Source organism: Astatotilapia calliptera, chromosome 6 (genome assembly GCF_900246225.1).
Source record: "Astatotilapia calliptera chromosome 6, fAstCal1.2, whole genome shotgun sequence".
NCBI lineage: Eukaryota > Metazoa > Chordata > Actinopteri > Cichliformes > Cichlidae > Astatotilapia > Astatotilapia calliptera.
In genome coordinates, this window is record NC_039307.1 from 12,289,106 (window position 1) to 12,308,079 (window position 18,974).

The window sequence follows — 18,974 nt, forward strand, 5'->3', positions numbered from 1 at the left end:
GATAATTATGTGGGAAAATCATAGTAGATCAACAGTTGCTAAAATACTCAGACCAGCCAAACACTATGCCATGTTTAAAATAATTTAACTTTCTTCCCCATTCTGAAGCTCAGTTTGAACTTTGGCTGTTCGTCTTGAGCATGTCTACATGTCTACATGCTTTGAATTGCTGCCATGTGATATTTGTGTTAACGAGCAGTTGAACAGGTGTAGGTAAGAATGTGGCCAGTGAGTGCATATTAACTTATTATTGGTAAAACTGTTTTACACAGAATAATAGATAATAGATAATCAACCATAAGCCAAGACTATGTTTGAAACCTCTGACAAGGACAACTTTTACTGCGGAGGATAGAAACACCTAATGACTGTTTCTAAAATATCATCAGTGATGTTAAGTTATTAATTCAATTCATTAGTAGCAATGACTCAAAATCATCATTGCCGGTTCTGAGTGAGAGAACTCAACACTTCAGACATTTATTTCTGTTCAGTCGGTGACATCAGAACAGATGTGCCTGATGTAAATGTTTGGCAGTTAAACCACTGGAAACAAGCTGTGCTGTGATCTCAGATTCATCCGACTCACATGAAAAGTTCTGTTCCAAAATAAGATTAATGCCATTTGGAGAAAAAAAGGAAAAAAAATGAATGAGACATAAAGAAAAGTCAAGAGAAATTCTTCATACTTCTTACATTGGCAATTTTCCAAACTAAACCTTAGAGTCAAGACACATTAAATACTGTACAGATATATTATTTGTTAATTAAATACATTTAAAAAACATAGACGCTTTTAACACATAATTAGCACTTATAATATCTACTGTATGGTTAGAGCAGCTTATTCATACATCAGGATTACATCAGGATTGTGATAAGTTAACCCTGTGTTCACCATAAAGGCTTTTACACAATATTTATAGCAACATAAGTTAAACAAGAACGAAAACAGAACGTCATGTAATTGGCTACTGTTCACAATAAGCGTACCTACATGAACATACAGTACAGGTTTTGTTTGTAATCATACATTAAAGGCTCTTAAGCTGTATCTATCATTACAGAAAGTAGCTCACATCATAATGTGACATAACAAGAGTCATCAAATGAGGAGTGGATTCAGAAAACAAACAGCATGTTTAAGTGATGCATACTTAATTGTGTTTTGTATTTAATTAATACTGATTAAGTGAACTTTTCTGGAAATGAATTACAAAGCCAATAACCCATTATGACAAAACTGTTTCCCAAAATCCGAATTTGGCTTTAACCTTACACAACTGCAATTAAAAGTCTAGACATAATAAGATGTGGGGTCAACTAAATTCAGTAAAATGGAAAATGTCTTAATAGTCAAATTATGTGCACATTCAATAATGACTTCATACATTCTGCTCTAAGACTAAATCAGAAGACGAGGCAAGATAACAAGGCAGCGCAATGAGGGGAAACTCATTAAAAACTTATCTTCAGTTCTCACTGCAAGTTCTCGCCTTGCTTCTCTTCTCTCACCTCCAACTCACTCAGATGAGTACACATATTACCCAGTATATACGTATATACACCACACATGAATGCAAACATGCACACATGAGCTCATACTAATGTAAGCATGAACAGTGAACAGTATTTACATGAGTGCGGACACACACGCCGGATCCAGACTTTAGTCATGACTCAGTAACGCTGTAAAAGTCATGCACATTCCTGCCTTTAACCACAAGAACTCACCACACGCACGCATGCCTTTACGTTGGCGCACCAGTATAAGCGAGTGATTCAGTGAGCTGTCTGAGGGAGGAAAAAAAAATCCAAACACGCACACACAGACGAAAAATAAAGTAACATAACATCCACCATGCCCCTCATTGTCATTTTCTCCCCTACACATTCTTCACTCATCTGCTTCCAGCACTCCTTTCAGCGGTTCGCTGCCTGGTTTGGTCACCTCAGCCTCCTTCAAAGCGCTGATGACTGGTAACCATGGCGATGGCAGCTCAGGTCCGCTCCTCTTGACCTGATTTAGGTGGCTGAGAGCAGCGTACAGTCCGGCGTTGGTGCCGCCGTGCACACCTTGCTCCTGCTCCTGCTGTTCTGTGTAGTACATCTCCAGAGCTGCAGGGGTGCAGTGCTTCTGCTGTTAGAGGGAAATATACAAACAGCTTTGGTGTTTTCAGTATTACTCACACACTGATTTGACATCATCATCACAGAACAAAAGCTATCCTGAGTCAAGATAAACTGCAGATTTCCTCCACCTGGTCCAATAGGAAGCAATCTGTTTTATGACTAGGAAAGCACAGTCCATGGGGATAAAGAACCATTTATTTGCATCATATTAGTTAGATATTACAGATTCAATTATGACTGATAGTTTTCTGTGCCTGTTATAGAGTTTACCTAAAATAATGTTTAATTGCATTCTGATTTATATTCGTGCTCTTCTGTATGTTTCACCTTGTTGTTTCATTTTCAATCATGCGTGCAGCTGCTTTGAGCATTCTGGTTTTCTACAAGAACAACTTACAAAAATGTATTGAAAAATGGAAGCCAGCAGCTGTCATAGGTTACTGTTTGTCTTTGCACTTTTGGAAGAAGCTTCTGAAGCTTGAGACAGTAACTAAGTAATCCTGGGTCGAATGTTGCCTGTTTTCACATGCAATGCACATCAAACTGCTGAGTGGAACATTTGAATTTCACATACATTAGGTGGGGCTGGAAAGAGTTAAAGTGTAAAACCATGTTTCAGTCCTGTTCAGGAAGTTGTATTACATCCACATGTAATAAACCACATACAGATTACTTTCAAATGCTGTTTCAGAGGCTAAGAAAACAATTTAAAAAACAATATATGTAAAAGGTACTCCAGATGATAATTGAAGCTTTTAAACATACAAGGAAGTATCAGAGTGTGAAGAACTTTTACAGACAGAAAAGTAATACAGTTGAGGGTGTTTAAATGCTTGGTGCACAAACATAATTAAAGATTCATATCCCCAATAAGCCTTCACTTGAGGCTAAAGCATCCTTCAGAACATCCTTAGACTCACATTTACCTAATAGAATTAAAGATACATATGAAATTATGTGGGGGAATTAAACCAAGACACTGAATGCCCGTCCTTTTATGGTTGTGTTTTGAAAAGGGCCCATGACCTTGCAAGTCTTTCCCTTAAGGAGAATTCACTACCTGACCTTCCCTAAAAGCAAGGAGTCAAGCCTCTGAAAAGCACAGCAGTGACTACACCACCCTCCACCTTCCATCCTCTTTTTATGTCTCTAACAACACATTAGTAGGGGGGAAAATGCTAAAAGCAACTGTAACCGGCAAAAACTTCAAAAGCTTTGCCGGAAGGTCCTCCTCCCATCCTCCCCCCCTTCCCTTCCTTGCTTCCCCCCCTCACCGTTAAGCCTTTAATCACAGTTTAGTCACGCTCAGCTCTAATTAAAGACCCCTACAATTCACAAGCGGGCATCCCAATCTCTGCCTGACCAGTAAGTAGGCTGTCACTCCCCTTCCTTCCCCCACTCTCTCTCTATCTACCCCACTCTCTCATTTTCCACTGCGAGACAGGCCCTTTAACTAACATTCGCGGTTGTGCTGATTTGGTGCACGATGCCTCCAAGGTGTCGTTTGCAGACGATGAGTTTGTGTTAGTCCTGAAGTGACTGAAATGAGAGTGTGCGGAGAAGAAAACACCAGACGAGCTGCACTGTAGACTGTCGAAGTACTCCACGCAGACTACTTCCACAGTAATAAGTTTGTGATATAGAAAGATGAGACTATGACCTTCTTCAGCTGTTCTCTGCTATGCTGCAAGAAGATAATAGAACATCTCCGATAATTTTCTTTCCTTGAACCATATTAAAAAAAATATCACTATTTGTACATCTATGTTTGTTTGTGTGTGTGTGTGTGTGTGTGTGTGTGTGTGTGTGTGTGTGTGTGTGTGTGTGTGTGTGTGTGTGTGACAGTATTACTCATATCATGAGGATCTGTCGGCCATCTAAGAAATAAAAGCTTTAAAATATTTCATAACGTAAATTTTTACTTTGTAGGTTGAAGCTATAATTTAAAATTTAGTCATAGTTAGGAAATGAACATAAATCAGGGGAAGGATCTGACTCTGTGTGGGCATGTGTGCAGACACATGGTTACGAGACATGTGTTTATGCTAAGCGTGGTGTTTGTAAAATAAAGAAGCTCGCTGTGCACACATGGATACGCTGCCCACCTTCAAGATGAAACCCTCTGGGCAGGTAAGTTGGTCGTACCACATGGCTTTGTACATGAGCAGAAGGAGCAGGCTGGTCAGAAAGCCCAGAGTAATGAGGATCAGACCTGTGATCTGAGGAAAAACACATAGTTATACAGAATGTAAGACAATACTTTTCAGTTCAGTTTTATTTATATAGCGCCAAATTGGATTCCACCTATGTCTATGGCCTTTAGCCACCAGGTGCTTTAGCTCCGGACACAGACTATATGTGAAGATGGTGACGTTTATAGCTCTGTCAAAATAGATGTTTCGTCTTTCTTGGTGCCTGGGTATAGCTGCTATAGTCTAAAAGGACCCACTGTGAAATTATCTATTGGACTACCATGTTGAAGCCTTCAGTTCGGCATTTTGACCACTGCCATTTAGATTTTTTACTTTTTTATAACCCAACATGATGAGCAAAGGAGTGGATCTAATTGAAAACCCGAGGACGCTATGCATGATCATACAGCTGTGACCTATCAATTGGAAGAAGAATAAATCCTGCTTATTGTAAATATAATTTTCAAAAGAAACATCATGGTGTACTGAAAAACACTCTAAATTAGTTACTGATAACATGAACACATTATTTTGGTAATAAATCAAGTGATAATTGAAGTCATTCTTTCACAGATTCCTATTCAAACATTTCTGAAAGGAGAGGAGACAAAAGAGCCTTACAGCTCCTGTTTTCATGATATAATAGGTTGTTGATATGATTATTTAAGTTTTCTTTGAGAAAACACCACTAGCCACTTTCATATTAAATGAATGAGGCAACATATTACAATCTTTTATGGAGTTCTTGAGCCGTTTCAAATAGAATGAACAACTTAATTAAAGAGCTCGGCTCTACGCTTTTTAGCAATCAATACAGTGCATTTGCTGGGGACTACTTTCAGCCAGACATTAATACACATGAAATGCTCTAATGAGGAGCAGGCCATTGCACATGATGGATTCAAAACAGTGCTAGTGTTTATTAAAACAAATGCAAAGTCCACCAAGCACTGCTGGACTTAACAGAAACACAACACAGACTTATACTAAATTTACATGTGTGAAGATTTTCACCCTTTACCTTGGCCTTCTCAGAGACATCACTGTAAAGGTTGATATTCAGCTTCTTAATGTTGGGAAAATACAGCTTGTTCTTCTTCTTCTGCTGCAGCTGGTACTGTGTTGACGTTTTCACAATGACCTGCAGCAGAGGGAATGCACTGTCACTGCGAGTTCCTGGAAAAATTCCTATTAATCCATTATGGTTGATCGAGGATGCCCTCAGTTTTCAGCACAGGTTCAGCAATCCTGCTACCACTGAACACCATGATGGTTGTGTAAAAAAATAAAAGCATCACTTGCAAAAGCAGATCGTTTTAATGATATGTTAAAAACACATTTGGGAACTACAAAGTGTTTTTATGTTAATGTTTCACCATCATTTACTGAGCCTGTAGAACATCCTGTGCTGCTAAGAGCATTATCGGACAAAATATGATTCTGAGAGCTTTCTTCTTGTGTTATGTATTCAAAGAGGCGCTTGCATTGAGTGGGCTGGTGCCAAGGTTTTAACCTGGGATGGTGGGCAAGGAGAGGTAAATATAGCACTCTCGGCATTGGGGTTTAAGTGAGGACAGGTAAGTATGCCCACATGAATTTAAATATTGTTTGTCGTAATCTGTTGGGCATTTTTGCAGTGCTGTAATGCATGGTTCTGTTGCACCCAGTGTTCAACTTGGAAACAGTATTTTAGAGAACAGAAGTGGGCAGGCACAGAAAAAGAACAAGGTGGAGTACAATTTTACCTTTTCTGCAAAAGGTTGCTGGAGCTGGTTGACCTCCAGGGGTGTGATGAGGGGGATGTTATCAAAGCCATCGTCCGCAGATGGCTGCTTCTCCAGCTTATCGGACAGATTGCTGGCCAGCTTCACCATAGCTGCTTGTCTGTCTGAAAATGACCGGACGGATCTCGGAATCAGGGACAGATTTAGTCAGACTGAGTGTTTTTGTAACCAAATGTGATAGAGCTGCTTGAGGACCCTGCCAGGACACAAGAGGAAGTGAGAAGATGACAGTCTGATGAGGACTAATGGGCCAGGATAAGACAAATATACACTGCATCAAAAGAAGAAAGGAGCATGAAAATTAATTTTGAGTCATTTTAGCAGCGCAGCTGAAGATAAGGAAGTGTGTGTTGGTCTACTACTTTTGCTCAAAGCAAATTACAGCAATAATGACTGTACCGAGTGACATTATTTTATAAATATAAACATAATATATGCCACTGACTTTGCCAAAACAGCTATCAGATGCACTGCCATCACATCTGCTTCATAAAAACATGTAATCCTTGGCAATATCTTTAATTTGCATAGTGCCACGTTCAGGCCGCTTCTAATTTTTACGACTAAATTAAAAACTAACAAAATCAATGATATTGCCATAATGCAAAGCTGCACTTTGTGTTTAACATTAAATGCATGCTAAATTCTTGCTAAAACAGTGAATAATGCATTTGATAAATTTAAAAACACTGTTATTGTGAGCATAGCTTGCTGACATGCACAGAATAACAACCAGTGTTTGTTTAGAAGTTACGTATTCTGGCTAACACTATGTATACACGTATTAAATATTTTAAATTACTATTTCTTGGCGGGGAGCAGTGTAGACATTTTTACTCTTTCTGCTAAGCTACCCAACTGCCTATTTAACTAAATGTTCATAGTATATTCCTGGAATCATATTATAGCACTTGACAGAAAGCAATTTAGTAGATTTCAAGCTATTTCTTGACTAACTGCCTTTTAAAACTGTCGACACACGACACGAATGACTTTGATCATATTGTTACAGTCCGTTGTTGCATGGAAACCTTAGTTCCTGGCATTTATGGGCATGTTACTTTGGCATATACCACCCACCAACGCATTGTTGTAGATAAAGCACACTCCCCAACGGCAGCAACCTTCCCCAGCATGCCACACTGTAAAAACTGCTCAGTTTGAGTCTTTGATGAGAAACCCATCAAAGACTCATAACAACTCTCAATCTCGTCAAAGCACCTGCGGGGTGTGCCAAAATAAACCTCATCAACGGAAGTCACACTCAGTAACTCGTGGGACCCAAAGGATCTGCTGCTAATGTCCTGGTGCTAGACACAATATTAGGTTTGAATCTTGGGGCTGATCAGTGCGGTAATAGCTCGAGGACATACAGTATTTAAGTAACTCAGAGAAGCCAACTCTGTTTCCTGTTTATCCAGCCCAACAGTCTGGAGTAAACATATTTCATTATTACTCTGTATCTATGAATCTACTATCTATCCATCTCTTCCTCCAGCCTCTCACTTTTAATGTTTATAGCCAACATATACAAACTTTATTCTCTCAGTGCTGTTCTGCTCAGATAACTGTCTGATTTCTTTTTCTCCTCTGACAATGAACTAAATGTGGAGGGAAGAGGTGAAGAGCCACTTATCTCATTCACGCATTGCAACACAACACCTTCCCCCAGCAAAGGACGCCATTGGCCCACTGATGCCAGTGACTCACAATGATGATACACACCAGGAGGCAAAGAGCTAGAGTTTGTATGCTGCTGGAGAAATCCCCAGTGCTCAGGAAATGTGTTTTTGATGAAGGAGACAGAGGATCATTTACTAAAGCCTCTAGTCCGTCATCAAGTGGAAAATGCATATAAAAATATTTTTAACTATGTGACAGCCTTCTACCAAACATTCTCAGCATTTTGGAAAACAACAAAAACCATTTGGACGTTTAAAATCTTTGTTAGGTAAGATCTTGACTGACTCTAGGGTATTACTCAAGACTACAACACATATTTCTTGATGAGTGGGTGGTTATAATGTGGTCATCTGCGCTGACCGCCATTTTTCCTCCCCACGGTTGGAGTGAAGTGCGGGTGCGATGATTCATCCTGAATCTGTGATTAACAAATGAGTCGAGTGCTGCTGTCAAACATTCAGTGTTCCCACACTCTGACAGGAAAGGAGTCCAGAAATTGAAGGAGCTGCAAATGACATCCTACAAATTCACAACCACGGCTCGTTTCAATCATACATACAATTATACTGTAAAAGATTAATGATTACTTCACAGTTCTATCCATCACCTATATCTGACACACTGAAGGAGACTTGAAGCTGTCTAAAGGTGAATACATGCTGTGCTATGAATAGGTAGCAGAGTGTTTGCTACCTGCGCCTGTCAAGTTCTTCAGGGTTCACTGGTCATGCATATCTAAACTTACTGCATTGAAGACTGCTGCTGCAAGATACACAGGCTGTGTATGCAATAATCAGAGACCAGAAATATGGATTGATAAAACACATTTCTGTGCAGTTGTGTTTTGAATTATTGGGCTATTTAAACAAATATTGCAAACTTATATATTTTTATTTTGTTCTTCCACTGTTTATTTTCTACATTATTGTTTTTAATGAACTGCAGACTTAATTAATACCCATAGGAGACGAGGGCAATCACAGAATTTAAGTGTAGCCTCTTATATAATGTGGAGGTATAGGGGAAATTGCAACGCATGTCAGTAACACATACAGTCCCATGGAGCACTCAAATCAAGGTTTTATTGTTGTCCATTCATTCCCCAAAGAGGATGACAACCCCCCCAATATAAGCTACCTGCACTAAATCACTTAATTGGGCAACGCATATCTAATCGATATTAAATAATCATCCCCCAGCTACATAACCCGCAACCGATCAGGCTGTTGTTAAACCGCATTCACGTCCGTCTAATAAACACAAATAAACCGCTGCACCGTCAGAAACACTGAAGCAGAAGGAGGAATAAAAACTTACGGTGGTCTTGCGGGCTCTCCGGTTGCCTGTGGATGGGATCGGAGCTCACCGATGCTGAAGGGGACTCGGTGTGAACGCAGGTTGCCGTGGTGATGTGAGATTCTCGGCAGGACTGCGCATGTAATTCAGCCTGGAGCGGCTCCGTCCTCCAGCAGAAACTGGCAGCTTAATGCGCGTCTCAGCGCGGCTCGCGAGGACCTCAGCTGATGTACGTGTGTGAGCCACATATTCATATGAGACTGTTTGTGATCGAAAGCGCCTCGTTTGTCTCTGAATTGAAAGACGGAGAGACCATTACTTCATCTTGGTTTCCAGGTTTGCGTACATTAACACAAGTGTTGGACTTCAGTGCAGTTTTGTGGTCCTTTTGAAGGATCTTGCACTTTTTACTTGATTACATTTAAGCTACTTGACACCTATAATTTCCGTTTAAGGTGCGCTTTCCTTCAAGTCTCGTTATTTAGCATTTTTAATAAATGTAAACATATCTAATCAGTGCTTTACAAGCTGACATGTTCTATGTGAGGTGTCCACTAGAGGAGTTAGAATTGCTGATAACGACATTAATACGCTTTACATCTTCTCACAACTTAAATAAGTGTGTTTCAAACCAAGTGCTTAAAAAGTGCTACTTAGTGGGATTCAGACAGATTAAGATTTTACACTGGAAAAAAACCTACTTAAACCAACTTAAATGCAATTACACATTTAAAAAGAGCCCTATAAAGCAGTTCATATTTAAAATACGAACTGTAAAAGGGAACATTGTGCAAAACCAGTTTTATTGTTGATATTGTAGCACATTTTAGTACATTTTACCTCCATATTAATTGAGTGATTTTACTTTCATGTGAGTATTTTTAAACTGATGTATATGTTTAGTTAAATGTACATTTACCTGTAACTGGGCCTAAACTTTATAGCATCTTTGATCTTCAAAAGAATTGGAAGTAAAGGTCTTGAAAACATAACTTAGTAATGATGGGCAAAAGGTTAAAGATCTGCAGACATAGCCCAGTTGTCTCTGACCTACTAACACATATCCCATGACCCAGGTGACCTGCAGAGTCTTCAAAGGCATATTTAAGCTTTAGCTTATTTCTGTTTCTTTTTTCTTTTATTCTTTGTTGTTGTTGTTTTTTTTTTATAAACTCTTGAATCAAATGTGTATTGCTGTGAGGGAGAGTCATTTAGAGGTGCTTACTGAGGTTTTTTGTTTTGTTTTGTTTTTTGATTGGTGCTTGGTCACCTAGTTTAATTCTCTCAGTAACTCTCAGTAAAGTCAAGCGGGGGAAAAAAGTATTTAATCATACATGTGTATGTGATGAGAGTGAAATAAGAAAGTGATGCATTAGTGGGAAGAAGAAGCCATGCTTGTCTGCAAATTTAGGTAAACCTTTTCATGGAAAGGGGACTCATGCTGTTTTCTTCTTTGGCTGTGTCTGACTGTATGAATTCATTACCTCTTAAAGGGAGCACTCGTCCAAAAGTGAGTGCTGAACCCCCATGCCCCCCTGCCAACCCATCAATTGGGTCTACATTTATTATTTTGACCTTTCCTTTCAGGCAGAGGGACATCAAAGTGGATCCTGGACTAGTTCCTCTATGAGGAGATGGAGGTGTCATCCTCACAGTGTGAGAGGCAGACTGTCGGCCTGCGCTGGTTTTGTTGTCAGTGTAGAAGATTCACAGAGTCTGGGTCAACATAATTAAAATGAGAATCATTTAGGATAAAGTCTATGGAGGAAAAAATGTGACAAACCAGGCGTGAAAAAAAAGGTAAAAAAATTTCTATAGTTCTCTACTAATAAAAGTGATTCGATTTAAAGTGGCTCCAACTGGCAAATTGATTTAACATTTGTAGTTCGAAGAGAGGAGACTCCACAAATCTAACAAATCTTAGGTTGAAAATCAGCAATAAATCCTACTTTAAAATTAATTTTATTTTACAACTAGAGTGGAGCAACAACAACTAGAATTAATACTAATCATGCAAGTTTTCACATAATGTTAGCAACTGGAACTGGGTGCTGAGATTTAAATTGTCAAAAACAAACAAAAACAATACCAACAAAAATCAAGCGTAACAAGAAGAATTACAAAAGTTAAAATGATCATTAGTAAATCCTTACATTTGGTATTTTTACAGCAGGCATGTGAAGATTTTTAAGAGGAAAATAAGAAATAAATATTGGGAAAGAAAGCGCAATAAGTTGGCAAACTTATTACTGATGTTGGTGTTCACCAGTGTTTCTTTCTTTTTCCATTGAATTCTTATAGCCATTAAAACTGCACGCAGCATGTAATGTTTCATATATCAGTATACATACATTTTTACTAATTAACATGCAGACACAATTCTCAGTGCTATGCACACTTTAGTTTTCTCCACCCTGACTGCTGATGTCCGCCCTTCACTGAAAACTCACCTTCCGAAACAAACATCGCTGCCTTCCCACAGAACCGTTAAATCTGTCCTTGCAGTCTTAAAATAGCCAATCTGTCTCTCTACTGCTTAAATTATGGTTCCTCCTCTGCAGTCACTTCCTGTCCTGTAGCAAAATCTTACTTACTTCACTGCACTATAAGCTAGTGTTACTTTTAGATGGACATGGGGACTTTTGTAACAGCCAACACAGAACTATGAATAACAGCATTAGTTAAATGCCTAAACAACAGTAACAGGACTGTTAAGTTGGTGCTTCTTTATCGTTGTTTAGAAATGAAGACCTTTCACATTTAAGACATTTTGTTATATTGAAATAGAAAGTGTAATCTGTTTAGAGTGTCAGTATTGTTGATACTGGAAATATTAGTGATAAATGAATAATTTGTACCGTAAGTGAAAATATATTTTCAAATATTTAATTTTTTACACTTTTTTTTTCCCAAGAATAGACAATAAATGTAATTATTGCCATATTCAAAGTTTTATAATAAAATAATAACAAATCGTTTAATAGTCTATGATCAGGAGATACTGCAAACTTATTATCAGGATATATAATAATAATATATTGTAATATATTGTAAAAAGAGGGAGCGAAAACAAAAGAACAACAAAAAAGTGTCATGATTTAAAATGCAATCTCCAAACGTATAAAAGCTAGTAAGACCAATGTCATGTTCTCTGTTCTTCCAACAGATATGTGCATTAAGTCGTCTAAGTTGTCAAACTGAACAATAATGACATTACTATAACTTAGTTTACATTTTGTGTTCTTACAACAGAAAAAAAAAGTATGTTCAGTATCATTTGCGAGAAGTAATCTCGGGGAGGACAGTGCAGTAAACTGTTAAGTTAATAGATGAGAGCAGTTTGGTTACAGATCATTTACCAACAGGGCCATCTAGTGTCAGAGTCGTCACCTCACAGTAAAGTGAGCAAAGACCAATGAGACAAAGACTGTTTGTTCTTTTTTTTTTAAGCACCGATAAATCAAACAAAATGAGCCCCAGCAGTTTACGCACTCGGTAAGTACAGTATGATGTATTACTGAGACAGTTGGTGTTCATTATCAACAGATGGCAGCATCACTTTAGTGACAGAAATGATCTGACTGATGCGACAAAGTCTTTGCTCTAAACTGTAAAATTCAGCGAGATGTAAACTCTCTTTTGGAGCAATAATTCAGACAGCAGTTGTTCACTTTTGAACAACAATTTATCATCCTCAAATTAATCTTACAGATTTACTTTATTTTACCAGACTTTTAAAAAATGATGCCCATCATAGCTGTCCTTTTAAGCTATTCTTCTGTAAATTTTTAAGTTATTAATTAAACCACATATGTTCTTTAAGCTGAACTGACCATTTAGAATATACTTCTTTGTGAGAACACACTAGTTTTTAACAACGGAAATATTTTTCAAAGCACTAGGGCATCGAGGTACTTTTCTTTTCAAGACATCACAGCTCTATGTCAGTCTGATAAAATGCTGTTAAATCAGATAATAACTTACTGTTTCAAATGAGATCAAAGAAGGCTAAAGTCTAAAGAAGTAAAACAAATTCAATTAGAGTTCGCCTTATGTTGTTTGAACCATTTTCAGTTTTCATGCAGATGTGGAAAATTCACAAAAGGTGTAACAGCGATTTAACCATTTCTAAGCAAAGGCTTGGTGCTGTTAGGCAAAGCAAAACTTTATTGAGAGTTCTTAAAACCCTTTGCAGTCACTCACTGTGCTTTAAAACATTCATATAAGACACATGTTTAATGTCTAATCATGTTTATTTAAAACATGAAACTTAGTGTAAATTTATCCCCCAAAATGTGTGCTTTTAATTTATTTTAATTTACTCATTTACTCAGCTCATTGATCAACACAAAAATGAACCAGATCAGTATTTTTTTTTCTAATTTCTTTGCCCCTGCAAAGCTCTTTAAAATTCCTGTAACCCCATAATTAGCATAACATGACATTTTTAATGGTATGTTAAAGCGATTTAGCTGCTGACACCCCCGGCAGGATCCTATCCCAGCTACCACAGGGTGAGACAACCTGGACAGGTCACCAGGCTGACGCAGGGCCATCACAGAGAGACAGACAACCATCATTCACACTCACTTTAATACCTATGGGCAAAACCACCAGTTAACCTATCTGGTGGTTAACTGGTGTCTAACTAACTGCATGTCTTTGGACTGTGGGAGGAACCCGGAGTAACCAGAGAGAATCTGCAGAGAACCCACGCAACATCTACACAGAAAGGCCCTGGATTTAAACTTAGGAGCATTGTCCTGTGAGGCAACAGTGCTAACCACCGCACCACCATGCTGCCCTAAAATATAAGATGTACAACATAATACACTATACACACATGCCCATAATATTAAGCATTTGTGGTTTCTCAAGAAAAACATTCACTTTTTCACTTCCGCATGATGCTTTTAAATTGACCAATAGATATATGTTTAAATCTAGGTTCTGTAATTTATTCCATGTCCAAGGTGCATAGTAAGAAAACATTTTTTTCTCATCTGTCTTTTAAGCCAGACTTTCTTTGGTTTATGGATTATGTATTTAAAGGATGTATCAGAAAGATAAGAAATGCAGTAATAGAAGTGTCAGTGTCAGTGTATGTAAATACTAAAATAGTAATGAAAACAACTTGTGACAAGAATCCTGCTTAAACATCCATAAATGCACTTTCACTGTAAACTATGATGGCTACAATAAATAAACACGTCTGCATCAGTGAAAGGTTCAATATGGTAAGTTATTTAATTAAAGTATTTGATACACCTTTAGACATATTATAGAAGTTAGTACTAGGAGAGTATTAGAAGTACATGAACTGTATTTTTCCCTTTATGTATGAGACACAAGTCATTGTTTCCTCATCGGCTCCAACAAAGAAAAACACACGTGAAAGTTGTTGGGTGTGTTGTGTGCCAGAGGGACAAGTTTACTCCTTGTAGACCTTGTGTGTCTGATGTCCCATTAAACCTCAAGTGAATTTAAGGCAAAGGTGTTAATAAACAAACTTTAACAAAAACACATGATGCAACCAAATGTCACATGAATGCACAGTGCCTGAATTAAGGAGTCAAATAAGTGATTAAACAGGAACTAATGTCATACATAATATGATAGACATAAAAAATATAGAATTACTTAAGTAGAAATGAGTAAAAACAAAATTTAGGCGATTATAGAGAATTAATTGCATTATTACACTTCAAGTGATCAGGACCAGTGCATGACAAGCTGTGAGCTAAAACTGAGACTGAAGTTTCTAGGACTAAAATTGATGGCATTTTCCACAGGAATAGAGAGTTTTGTTATATTTTACAATCAGCGTTTCCCATTAGCTCAATGCCTTACCTAACAGAAAAATTATACATAATTATAATGGCAACCAAGAGAAGCTGCATCATAGAAAGGGATCAAGGGATTACAGATGACTCCATATAATAGTAAAGGGGGGGTCATAATACTGATGCTTTAATGCAAATGACAATAGCACCAATACATTCTGATACTATAATAGCATATTTCACTCCACAGACTAATAATGACTTTGTATCATTCATTTATCCCAGTCAGTTATGACAGTGTCACAGTGTGCCAGTATACAGAAGACCAAAAATCAAATCCAGCTATCTTTACTCTTAGTTTTGTGGTTTTATTAATGAATAGTTTATGTGTAAAATGTCTATTCGAACAGTTACTGAGGCCTACAACCACATACAGACATACAACCACAGGGCTGAAGTAAACAGAACTTTTCCTAACAAAACTAATACAGTCCGTTTAAGTTTCCATAAAGCTCATGTTGCACGGTTCCCTGCCTAAATAAAGAGACAAAGAAACAAAAGTTGAGGCTTCTGCAGTCTATCTTAATAATAATAATACCATCCAGGTAGAGACATGAGAATTTCATATCTTCAGTACATAATATTGTTAAATGAATCCAATCGAGATGAGGCCCCAAAACAGTATCGAATGGCACTCATCTTCAAGCCCTCGGGCAGCACTGCATTAAACACAGATGTGTTTCTATAGAAAAACCTTGTAAAACTTTACAATGCAAAGAAAAAAAAGGTATAAACAAGATCCAGAAACACTACAGCATGTCTCAGTGAAAAAAGTCCTAGTGCTAATCTGGCTTGTCTGCAGTCCAGATCAGGCACCCACTGAAAATACTGAGTGAATTATAAAGCAAAAAATACAAAAAAGGCCATCATCTCTCATGGACCTTAAAACAATACAAATTAAAAATGTGAGAGCATCGTTGTTTTGGGTCTGCTCCAGATATGAAGTGGTGCAGACAGGATTCCAAGACTTTGTGGAAAGCCTGGCAACCCAGTCTGTGCTCCCATAACTGTTCAGTGTAGCTAAGGTCAGGTGCTGCAAGGAAAAGCCCACAAAAGTCAGCATTTAGACATCTTTGCTCTTCATGTAGTTCTTGTGTAACTTTGAGGTTTGTTTGCGCTCATTTGCTGTTGCTGCGTGATTCTGTTTCTGCAAAGTTTCCAATTGAAGAAGGAGAGCTCCTTCTTATTTAGCTGATTGGTATCAAAACAGCCGCAGACCTTAAAATTCACACCTCCAAGTTTAACTGCTCTATTATTAACCTCTACCCTTCATCATCTTCCATAACACTGATCTAATGCCACAAACCTTAAACTTGGATTCATCTCCACCACTTTTTCCCATAATGACTGTTGAAAGTATTTGACCTACCGGCATCCTCTGAAAAGTTTGCTGCAGACAAAATTTCATATAGTGATCTTCTGACACGCTAAGAAATATCTTCTTTCCCAATAATAAATAAACAGCAAATTTACAAGGCTCTAATGACTAGATCAAAGACATTTGACTTTAATCTAAAAACCACTTTAGTGGAAGAAATTCAACTCAAGGAAATATAACCTGTCGTACAAACACGTAACCAAGGTCAGTGTTGCCAACATGCTCACACTGCTAACCTAGAAATAGATACTTGAATCAGTAAATGATTTGAGTGACTTGGGGAAAAAAACCTATGAAATTCATGGAGGGATGAATCTAGTTGTTTGATTATTAGATTTATTTTTATTTCTAGTTATCCCCCTGAAACACTGATTCCTCACATGGGATATATATCATAAAAATGTTTTAAATGTATTAAATAATGTTGCCTTTATTGTGTTAAGCTGTAAATAATAACCCAATGTCTGCACACGAGGATGTCCTTTTGTAGTATGGAAAAATTAAGTAACAAAGTAATGACTTTCTATTTAAAGATGATGCTTGCTTTTTGATTAATCTGAAATACTTGGAAAAAATGTCAAATGCATCTTAAACAGGAGCTCAAGTCTCACAACGTCAAACACTGTCAAAACAGACACATCTGTCAGCAGTGAAGGATGTGACTGCTGACTTATGAATGCTTTGGCTTTACACTTTAATCTGCTTTGAAACTACTTCACAGAACTTAGAAACTTGAATCTTGCATCATACAAATGGGTGATGAAAGGGGGGAGAGAGAAGAAAGGAGCAAGCTGGAAAAAACAAGAGAGGAGTATAGATGAGGAGGAAGAAGAGAGAGGGGGAAGAGAACAGTAGGAGAGAATCGGGGGGGGGGGGGGGGGGGGGGCAGGGGACTACTTAGCAGACAGTGATGAAAAGGTTGACTCTGGAGTTGGAAGGGGGGAGTGTCATCAGAGATAAATAAGCTGTACAATGTCTCACAGGGTGAGCAGGTTGCTTGAACTCAGCAGGTCCTCCTTTCTTTATACTGGATGATGGACAGGCAGGACAGAATTGAACTCTGCTACCCTGAGCTTGCGAATCTGTCTTGCAGGGGCTTAACACGTCCTCAGCCTGAGGCTGTCCTCCTCTATACACTGTTCTTGTCTATCTCTGTGCTAACTGTAGCTCTGAATGTGCTGGTTATCATATCCATCTCTCATTTCAGGCAGCTCCACATGCCCACCAATGTCCTCCTGCTCTCTCTGGCCATCTCAGACCTCTTGGTCGGGCTGCTTGTGATGCCGGTGGAAGCAATGCGGTTTATAGAAACCTGCTGGCTGCTGGGAGATCTCATGTGTGCTTTTACTTACATTATCGGTTTCACTCTCACCTCAGCCTCTGTGGGCAACATGGTGCTCATATCAATTGATCGCTACGTAGCTATTTGTTATCCTCTGCAGTACCCCACTAAAATAACTCACAGCAGAGCGGAGCTGTCTGTGACTCTGTGCTGGGCCTGTTCGCTCCTCTACAACGGGATGATCTTAAAGGAGCATCTCAGGCAGCCAAACAGGCATAACACCTGTCACGGTCAGTGTTTGGTGGTGATTAACTATGTCTCTGGAGCAATCGACCTTGTCTTTACTTTCATCGGCCCTTGCTCAGTCATTATCATTCTGTACATGAGAGTATTTGTTGTAGCGGTGTCTCAGGCTCATGCCATGCGGTCTCATATTACAGCTGCTGCAGCTGGTACAGTAAAAATCACCGCAAAGAAATCAGAGAAAAAGGCAGCCAGGACTCTTGGCGTTGTGATATTTGTGTTTTTGATGAGTTTCTGTCCGTATTACTATCCCTCTCTTGCAGGGCAGGACATTTCAAACAGTGCTTCATCTTGGGGTATTGTTTCCTGGATGCTGTACTTCAATTCTTGTCTGAATCCACTGATATATGCTTTTTTCTACCCGTGGTTTAGAAAAGCTATCTGGTTCATTGTCTCCCTGAAGATACTAGAGAAGGGCTCCTCTCAGGCAAATATACTTTAAAATAGCAAATTTATCCTGAACCAAATCAGTCTGTATGAGAGAATGAAACTGCTGATTATTATATGTGGCAGTAGCATAATGGTTTTTAATTATAGACTTATTCAATGAATCAAAGAACATCTGTCACAAAGTCTTATTTCATATGACCCACTGTCTCTAACAAGTATTGTATCCTGTCAGAACTGGAACATATAAGTCATGTATCAATGCATAATGGCAAAAAAGATTTACCCTCCTTACTGCATGAAATCAACAATAATAATTATAATGACTCAGAATCTTTCAGGCTTTTTACTACAGGACTTGTATTTATTCTGTTTAGATTTTTAAGTACTGTGCTCCTTATTACATTATTTTTATTCATTGAGCTTCCCTTTTTAACTTTCAAATTGCTGCTTCATTTCTTTGTGTATTTTTTATATTTCTTGCCATATTGTTCACTGCCCCAAAATTTAAAGGAGCACTTAAAAAACACACAAGATCGTGATGAAACATTTAAATTAAAAATCATTACTGAAATGTATTATGTAATTTGTTGGGGACAAGATAAAGTAACAATGGTTATTGTTGTTTCTTACATCTTTCAGTTTAACAGTTTGTATGCTACAGACTTAAAAAGGGGGTTTAGGAAAGTTGAT

At 38.2% G+C, this 18,974-nt stretch overlaps 2 protein-coding genes across 3 annotated transcripts; one reads left to right on the plus strand and one right to left on the minus strand.

The window, feature by feature from the left end:
- Positions 1–664: 664 nt before the first annotated feature.
- On the minus strand, positions 665–9,332 carry caly (calcyon neuron-specific vesicular protein). Of its 2 annotated transcripts, none has more exons than XM_026170349.1 (5): positions 9,110–9,332; positions 6,071–6,233; positions 5,347–5,466; positions 4,239–4,352; positions 665–2,140 (listed from the first exon to the last, which is right to left on the minus strand). In XM_026170349.1, exons 2-5 carry the CDS (start codon positions 6,197–6,199, stop codon positions 1,898–1,900), a joined length of 606 nt encoding a protein of 201 aa, XP_026026134.1. In that variant the 5' UTR covers positions 6,200–6,233; positions 9,110–9,332; the 3' UTR covers positions 665–1,897. The 2 variants fall into 2 exon arrangements, with proteins under 2 accessions (XP_026026134.1, XP_026026133.1); XM_026170348.1 differs by having other exon boundaries at positions 6,071–6,213; positions 9,110–9,331.
- An 8,008-nt stretch (positions 9,333–17,340) lies between these two features.
- Positions 17,341–18,336, plus strand: LOC113023251 (trace amine-associated receptor 13c-like). Its single transcript, XM_026169275.1, has one exon. It carries the CDS (start codon positions 17,341–17,343, stop codon positions 18,334–18,336), a length of 996 nt encoding a protein of 331 aa, XP_026025060.1.
- The last annotated feature ends 638 nt before the right edge of the window (positions 18,337–18,974 follow it).

Bases quoted from the DNA above. Each gene is read 5' to 3' on its own strand.
- caly (XM_026170349.1), bottom strand. From the start codon at position 6,199: ATGGTGAAGCTGGCCAGCAATCTGTCCGATAAGCTGGAGAAGCAGCCA. The intron at 4,353-5,346 runs GTAAAGGGTGAA...GTTTTTCCTCAG, and splicing joins ATGTCTCTGAGAAGGCCAAG to ATCACAGGTCTGATCCTCAT. The intron at 2,141-4,238 runs GTGGGCAGCGTA...TCCCTCTAACAG, and splicing joins CAGAGGGTTTCATCTTGAAG to CAGAAGCACTGCACCCCTGC.
- LOC113023251 (XM_026169275.1), top strand. From the start codon at position 17,341: ATGATGGACAGGCAGGACAGAATTGAACTCTGCTACCCTGAGCTTGCG.